Genomic DNA, 8416 nt, shown 5'->3' with positions numbered 1-8416 from the left:
ATCTCAATAAACCCATCATAAATCAAAAATAACATAAGGAGAAGGGGACTGGACCTCTCTCCCACAACCAGGCACACCAAGCCAGTGCCTCAGGTCCTGTCCAGTGACCTAAGGTATGGAGCTGGGAACCGGACCCTCCTCCCACACCAGGCACAAAACACCAGCACCTCAGGGCCCACTTGAGTACCCAAAGCATGGAGAAGGGGACCGGACCCTCCTCCCACAACTAGGCACATGGCACCAGCGCCTTGGGGCCTGCCCAGAGACCCAGGGTATGGAGAAGGGGGCCAGACCACCCTCCCTCAACCAGGCATATCACACCAGCTCCTTGGGTCTTGCCCAGTGATCTGAGGCGTGGAGAAGGGGATTGGCCACCCTTTCCACAACCAGGCATATGGCACCAGCGCCTTGAGGCCTGCCCAGGGACCAGAGGCATGGAGAAGGGGACCAAACACACCCCACAACCAGGCATACCACCAGTGCCAAGGAGTATACCAAAAACAGCTCCTCCACGTGGGTGGCCCACCACAGCCACCATAATAACCACTGCTGCCACAAAAGCAGGTAGACACCACAGCCACCACACAGATGGTCCGCCAAGCACTGGAGTGCATTCATACAAGAAGAGTCACCAGCAGAGACAAAGAAAAGAAGAGGATGTCTCTTGCCACAAAACCCATTTCAGAGTGACAGAAGAAGCATCTGCTCTATGATAATATTGGGGGATCTGATCACATCTCTCAGCATTGGACAGATCATCTAGGCAACAAGTTAACAGAGTAACCATTATTCTTTCAGAAGGAGAGAAGAAATCTAGGGTAATTGGGGGGGGGGAGGGAATAGGGGAAGGGGGGATATTGGACAAGGGGCATAAAGAATAATCATGATTTGTAACAATATGTATGCTAGTAATATTGACTTAACCAACATATCTCAATGTTCAACCCCAAAATATGTATAATCGATTTTGATTCAATAAATAAAATAAATTAAAATAATAATAATAAAAAAATAAAGATGATAAAATTTTTTTTAAAAAATAGTAAATTGTTTTCAGTTTGCTGTTGCCAGAAACCATACTGAAATGAATAACCCTCTATGCACTTAATTTCCTACATGTTTGAGTAAATTTGTCTTGTGTTGTTGGAAGTGGAGTTGCGGGATCAAATACAAGTATACCATGGTAAAGTCCCACAAAAGTAAATGTCATCTCATTTCATCTTTGTGACAACTTTATGAGGTGAGAGTTGCCATTATTTTCTTTCTACATTTGAGGAAACAGCAGATTACAGAAGTTAAATAACTTTCTTAAAGTCTTGGGGCTAAGAAGATGCTATAGCAACAGAACAAAACCATCTTATCAGACTCTATGCTTTTTTTGTTTTGTTTGACTCTATGCTTTTTTTGTTTTGTTTGACTCTATGCTTTTTTGTTTTGTTTTGTTCTTGGTTTTCGGGAGGCTGGCCAGAACAGGGATCCCGACCCACGACTTTGGTGTTAACAGCACCACACTCTCCCAAGTGAGCTGATCACCTAGCATCCAGACTCTGTGCTTTGAACCATTATTCTGAGTTATGGGTATACATTTCTTTAGTTTACTTCACTTATCTGATAACAGTCTCTATTCTTGCCTTGGTCAGGGTTATTTCCTGGCACAGAACAATCCTGTGATAAGGTAGATAAACCGGGTTTCTCAAAAAAAAGTCAGAAAACCACTTAAGTGATAATAATAGAGCATTTTATTTGGACTCACAAGAATTTCAACCACCGAACAATTTGAGAAATGAATTTTACAATATGATGCAGTTAAAAACTAATTCACATAATTTTCAGAGTAAATTTTATAATCAAACCCATATGTCAAAATAACACATTTGACAAAAACAACAAAAGGAGACACCCAACCAATGATAGCCATGTAAAATAAACTCAACAACCTTAAAAAACAAATAAAATATTATGATGTATACCCACTTCCCCCCTTATGAAACCCTTGACTAAGCAACAATATTTTTCACTTAAGTACACAAAGCAGATAACCCCACGTATTTTTAAAGAAATGTAATTTAATTTTTAACAAACCCAGCATTACCAGAATTATCTTTTTGATACAAAAATCTAGCCACTCCCCCATAAAACTCCCATTTCCTGTACTATAAAACTCAAAAGAAGTCACTTGTGATTGGCTCATCTCTTCCACTCTCCTATAGACATCTTTTGATCTGTTCTGAAATACTTGTAGATCTCTGAACCTTTCGAACCTTTCAGAGATCTACTTCAATCTTTGAATAGGTCTCTTTGAATAGGCCATGTACAGTGAAGCTAATGAAATCTCACTTACATGGGCCACATAACTGTATAATTGTATTTTTGTGTTGTTTTCTCAAAGAAAATCTTCCAAACTTTGGGTCCCACAAAACCTAGATCCACCATTGTCTTTTTGCCTTAAATGCCCTATTCTCCCTTTATCTAGTTACTCTTATTCACTCCTTTCAAACTTGCCAACCACAAATCCTTCAGGGAAACCTTCCCCAACCAACCCCAGTCTGATTTAAATGTGTCTTTCGGGTCAGCCTTGTGGCTCACTCGAGGGAGTGAGGCGCTGGTATCGCCGAGGCCGTGGGTTCGGATCCCATATAGGGATGTCTAACAAATCCTTCAGGGAAACCTTCCCCAACCAACCCCAGTCTGATTTAAATGTGTCTTTCGGGCCAGCCTTGTGGCTCACTCGAGGGAGTGAGGCGCTGGTATCGCCGAGGCCGTGGGTTCGGATCCCATATAGGGATGTCTGGTGTGCTCACTGGCTGGTGTGCTCACTGAGCGTGGTGTGGAAAACACCGTGCCGAGGGTTGTGTTCCCCTTACTGGTCACACAAAAAAATGTGTCTTTCATGCTCCCACTCTATACTGTTATCATGACTCTTGTCACACCATGTGGTAATTGTTGGTTTGTTATCTCACCCACCAGACTAAGAGCTCCTTGAGAGCCGGGTCTGTGCTGAATGAACAAATGAACAGAAACAACTTTTTTCAAGACAATCTCTCTTTCATTCTCTCTCTCTCCATATATATAATCCAGAAAATAATATAAACTAGTATACATATATATAATTTGATATAAAATTATGTTTTGGAAGTTTTCTATTAGTTTAGGTTTGTTCCTATTCTCTATTTCTATTAGAGAGAGACTCCAGAGAATAATATAGAACACAACATATTATTATATATATAAAATTTGGACATTTTCTGTTAGTATTCATTTGCTGCATATTCTTTTGCTTTTTTTCCCATCTATATTTAAGAGGAAATGGCAAATGGTTAAGATACATGTATGGGAGAAAAACTTAAAATTAATAAATGTCCATTAAATTATATTTTTCTGCAAACAAATAAAACTGGTTTTTAAGAGCATGGTGATCACACCATTTGAACTATCAGTCAGGCTCCTTCCCTGATAATCTCTATCTTTAGACTCCATAACATCAAGTCCAACCTCTGCCCTAAGTTCTCAACTAATGTTGCATTTGCTTATTCCCGATGGGTATACAGCAATGGACAAGCAAGGTGAAATTGAAATCAGAAGGTCTGGGTCAGTTAATGAATATTCATTGAATACCTACTACATGCCAGTATTACAGCCTCCTTAAGAACCAACACTAGAATGGATTGACTCTTGTCTTAGCTATCTTTCTAAACCACAGGCTTTAAAAACAAATGCTTTGAATTATATAGCATTTAGGACTGTTCATGAAAGCATGTACATGATACCTTGAGTTTAAAAACCAAGTTATGAAATATATATCTGTATATATATACTATTTTTGTAAAACTCAAAAATAAAAAGCCGCACACATTGTGTTTGTGTGTATATTCCTTGAAAAAACAATGAAAGGATACACCTTAAACTGTGAACAGTGGTTACCTTGTGAACAAGGGTAAAGAGAAGGAATTTTCATTTTTGGTTTACTTGTATTTGAATGCTTTAGAATAAGCATTCATTACTTTTCTGGTTATAAAACATATGAACAATAAATAATGTTACCCTGCAGGAATGAGGGGGGGGTGCCACAGGCATCAACCCCACCCCTCCTCATTTCTCTTTCTCCCACCGTATTTCCTTCCCTCTTCTCCTCTCCCCTGCAACTGTTCCACAAAATCATAGACTGTAAAAAAAAATTAATAAATTTTTAAAAAGATTAATAAATAAATAAATAATATTAAAATGGGTAACGGGCTTGTACATGTTTTCAGCAGACTATATATGCATACATATGATGTGTAAAAATTATTACTGCATATTATTTACACACACTGGATTCACATGTTAAAGAGGAAATTCTACCTGCTGGCAATGCTAGATAACTGTTTTGAAAGGGATTCTTATTCCCTTGTTTCCTTTCTAGTTTCCAGGTTTAGTATACATATTCCAGTCTTTCTTATTTTAAAAGTTTACATCAGAAGAGTATAGTCATCCCCTGGTATCCATGGTGGATTGGTTCCAGGACCTCCCTAGGATACTGATGGAGTTTGGATGTGTTGTCCCCTCCAAAACTCATGTGGAAATTTGATCCCCAATGCGGCAGTGTTGGAATCTGAGTCATGGGGGCGGATTCCTCATGAATAGATTAATGCTCTCTCTGGGGGGTGGGTGGCCTGACTGAGTTCTCTCTCTATTAGTTTTCATGAGACCTGGTTGTTTAAAAGTCCCTGGCACCTCCCCTCTTGCTCTTGCTTCCTCTCACCATGTGATTGGCTTGTATCTGCCAGCTGCCTGCTGCTCTCTGTCATAAGTAGAAGCGAGTTCTCTCTCTATTAGTTTTCATGAGACCTGGTTGTTTAAAAGTCCCTGGCACCTCCCCTGTTGCTCTTGCTTCCTCTCACCATGTGATTGGCTTGTATCTGCCAGCTGCCTGCTGCTCTCTGTCATAAGTAGAAGAAGCCTGAGGCCCATTCCTGATGCAGCTATCCCAGAATCATAAACCAAATAAACCTCTGTTCTTTATAAATGACCCAGTCTTAGGTATTTCTGTTTCAGAAACACAAAACGGGCTAACACAGATACCAAAATCCATGAATGCTCAAGTCCCTGATATAGAATGATGTAGTATTTGCATATAACCTATGCATATCCTCCCGTATACTTTATATATCTCTGGATTACTTATAATAGCTAATACAATGTAAATGCTATGTAAATAATTGCCATACTGTATTGTTTAGGGAATAATGACAGGGAAAAAATGTCTGAACTTTGTTCAGTACAGACACAATTTCTTTTTCTGAGTATTTTTGATCCGCTGTTGAATCCAGGGATCCAGAACCCACAGTTACAGCAGGGGCAGCTATACCTGGTTGCCTAGAACAAAGGATTTTTTAAGAAGAATTAACTCCTCGTAAATACTTGCGAACCAAGGGAAGAGTATAGTTATTTTCCTCAAAAACAACAAAAAGGCTTCATATTCTCCAGAAACGCAAAAATCAGTGGGTTTGATGATTGAAAATAGCTTTGGGATAGCCAGTCTCCTGGTCAAATGCACTACTTTCTCATATTATGCCATGAGATTATGATTGGGCTATAAATTTCATGAAGGCATGGCCAAGGGGCTATCAAGTTCCTCAGTGCACCTAGCATAGATATGGGCGGAAAACTGAGGCTTACGGTTGGTGGAAAGTGCATCAGTTGCATATTCTGAATAAAGAAATGACACTGAAAACCCATGAGAAGTTTTGTGCACTTTTGGTTTGTGTTCTGTCCTGAGTATTTAAAGAAAAAATATTCTTGTAGTATACATAGCACATGATTTGAATAAGACGGCTATTCACTTGAGTTTTCCACATCCTCTATGGGTACATGGGTTTGTTGATTTATATGAGAAGATACATTAATTGTTTATTCTGTGTACAGCCTGAGAGGAATACAATAGATACCAAATCAGAGCTTTGAAAACTTTTATTTTTTAGAAGTTCACTTAGTTGTTTTAAAAGGATATAAAAAACAATAAAAAGCAGATATTTTCCTGTAGCCCAAAATTTACTGATTAAATTCACCTTTAAAATGATAAGGAAAAGTATCAGAGGAGTATTTTACCCTGGCTATTTCCCTCCAGAAAATGGGAACTTTGAAAGTTATTTAATTTTAACTGTCTATTATATCTATATATCACTACTAACATTGTAAAAAATTATTGAGATAATAAATACCTATCCAACAATATTTCTTAGCTTCAAATGAGAGAAGACATGCTCTCATCTTCAGGTTTTCTCATTAATATGCTATATCAAGCTAAGGAATAAAAAATACATGTCAAAACAACCTTGCTGTACCGTTTATTTTACATCAGTTATACCTCAATAAAGCTGCTAAAAAAAAAAAAAAGAAAACCTCAAGCTAAACAAAAAGAAGAAATCAAAATGTTACTTTATATGGGACAAATAAAGTGCAGTTTATTTCTTATGAGCAGTTTCTTCTGGGGAATAACAAAGTGTCTCTATGGCACCTAGCAGCCTGGGGGGGGGCAATGTAAAGCAAATTTTACGTAATAAATACTTTTTAAATCCTATACTTGGGTTAAATCTCTACTCAATGAAAAAATTACATTTAGGGCCGTCCCGTGGCTCACTCGGGAGGGTGCTGATAGCGCCGAGGCCGCGGGTTCGGATCCTGTATAGGAATGCCGGTGTGCTCACTGGCTGAGCGTGGTGCAGACCACACCGTGCCGAGGGTTGCGATCCTCTTACCGGTCAAAAAAAAAAAAAAAAAAAAAAATTTACATTTAGTTTATTGTGTTACGCCACACCTCCAAGGCATAAAATAAAGTACTATTTTAGTGTTTTGTGTGTTTTGAGAGCATCATTCCCAGCCTCCAAATAGATTTTATAAGCCTGGGAAAAGATCCTCACAAGATTAAATAATACACATACGTATTTTTCCTACGTGCCCCAAATAGTGTATTCTAAGGTTGTTTCGAAGTGCACAAGATTCAAAGACAGAAGCTATTTGGCTCGGAGCCCGGTTTGGCTGTTCTGAAAAACCCTTCGTAGAAATCTGAGTGGGCTCCCCAAAGATCTCCAAAGCCCTAGGGAAAAGCCTTCCACATACGACTTACAAATAAAGGCATTTTTGGGGGGACTCAACTCAAGCCAGACTAGGTGTTTTTGCGGGTGTGGGAAGCGGCGGGCTGGAGTCGACTCTCCAGCGACGCTCCCCAAGGTTCCGGGTAAATCCGGCGCCTCCCTCCCCAGTGTAAGCTCTCGTGGAAACAGCGGGCTGGGCCCGCCCAGGCACTCGAGAGCACTTGCTAGAGCCGCAGCCGGGGTGCGGAGGCCGAAAGCTGCGGCTCCTCCCAGCCCCCACCGCGGGCCGCCGCTGCCGGAGCAGGCGGGAGGGCGGATGATTGACGATGTCCCTCAGTGGCTTGGGCACTGCAGAGGGAGGGACGGAGAGCGCACGGCTGAGCTTTCTTAAACTGGTTGGGTTGGGCCTCAGAAACAGCCTTCCCCAGGCTGATTGGCTCTCCTGAATAGGTTGTTATGGTAACAAATGTCCGGACATTCCCTTACGAACCGGCCAATGAGAAGGGCCGTCTTTCCCACCGCACCTCGGAGCCGTAGGTGTTGCGAAAGCCCGGGCAGGGGCCGGAGAAGGAGGAGGTGCTCATACGTCCTGCGGAAGAACCGCAGGTGGGGCTTGTGACGTCATCGGGTAGGCCAATCACGCTTGGCTTTATCAACGGCCCCGCCCTTTTACCGCACATTTCTCCTCCCCTAACTCATTTCGCACGACGCAGCGGTTGGGAACACAGACATTTTCGGAGCTGGAGCCTCCGCTGCCGCCGCCATTTTGTGTCTGTGCAGAAAGGAGCTTCTGTGGCGGCTGCAAGTGGACGGAGATCACCTCGTGCGACGGCGGCGTTTCGCACCCGAGGTTCCCCCTGTGTCGTCCCCCAAACCCCCTCCGCGGTCAGCATGTGGTGAAGCCGGAGCCGCGAGAGAGCCGGGAAGAGGAAGAGGAGTCGTAAGGGAGGCGGGGTGTCGACAGCGGCTTCAGCTTCAGCTGCGGCGGACCTCGGAGGGGGGCCTCGGCGCAATGTCAGAGCAGACGCCGGCCGAGGCCGGTGCTGCGGGGGCCCGGGAGGACGCCTGTCGGGATTATCAGTCATCGCTCGAAGACCTGACCTTCAATAGCAAACCGCACATCAATATGCTGACCATTCTAGCCGAGGAGAACCTGCCCTTCGCCAAGGAGATCGTCTCTCTCATCGAGGCCCAAACCGCCAAGGTTTTTATACACCCCGCAGCCTCCTATTCTTCTAATACTCCCTGATTTTAGTGTCAGCCTCATCCCAGGTCTCGCTTCCATCCAAAGGGGGGACAAGTGTTCCTCCTCTCCAACCCCCCCCCCCCAACCCAGGCTCGGT

The 8416-nt window shown here is 42.4% G+C and overlaps 1 protein-coding gene across 2 annotated transcripts in view; it reads left to right on the top strand.

The window, feature by feature from the left end:
* Positions 1 to 7739: 7739 nt before the first annotated feature.
* The window catches only part of PCF11 (PCF11 cleavage and polyadenylation factor subunit), a 24789-nt gene continuing 24112 nt past the window's right edge, over positions 7740 to 8416 (top strand). Inside the window, exon 1 of one of the 2 annotated variants that reach the window (XM_008568228.1) lies at positions 7740 to 8277. In XM_008568228.1, the coding sequence (XP_008566450.1) occupies positions 8086 to 8277 (192 nt within the window). In that variant the 5' untranslated portion in view covers positions 7740 to 8085. The remainder of the gene's footprint in view (positions 8278 to 8416) is intronic. The other variant, XM_008568226.1, reaches the window with a different exon arrangement.

This window comes from Galeopterus variegatus, unplaced genomic scaffold (assembly GCF_000696425.1).
Source record: "Galeopterus variegatus unplaced genomic scaffold, G_variegatus-3.0.2 Scaffold389, whole genome shotgun sequence".
Classification (NCBI taxonomy): Eukaryota; Metazoa; Chordata; class Mammalia; order Dermoptera; family Cynocephalidae; genus Galeopterus; species Galeopterus variegatus.
Note: the sequence above shows the minus strand (reverse complement) of the source record. Positions and strands in the feature narration are given on the sequence as shown.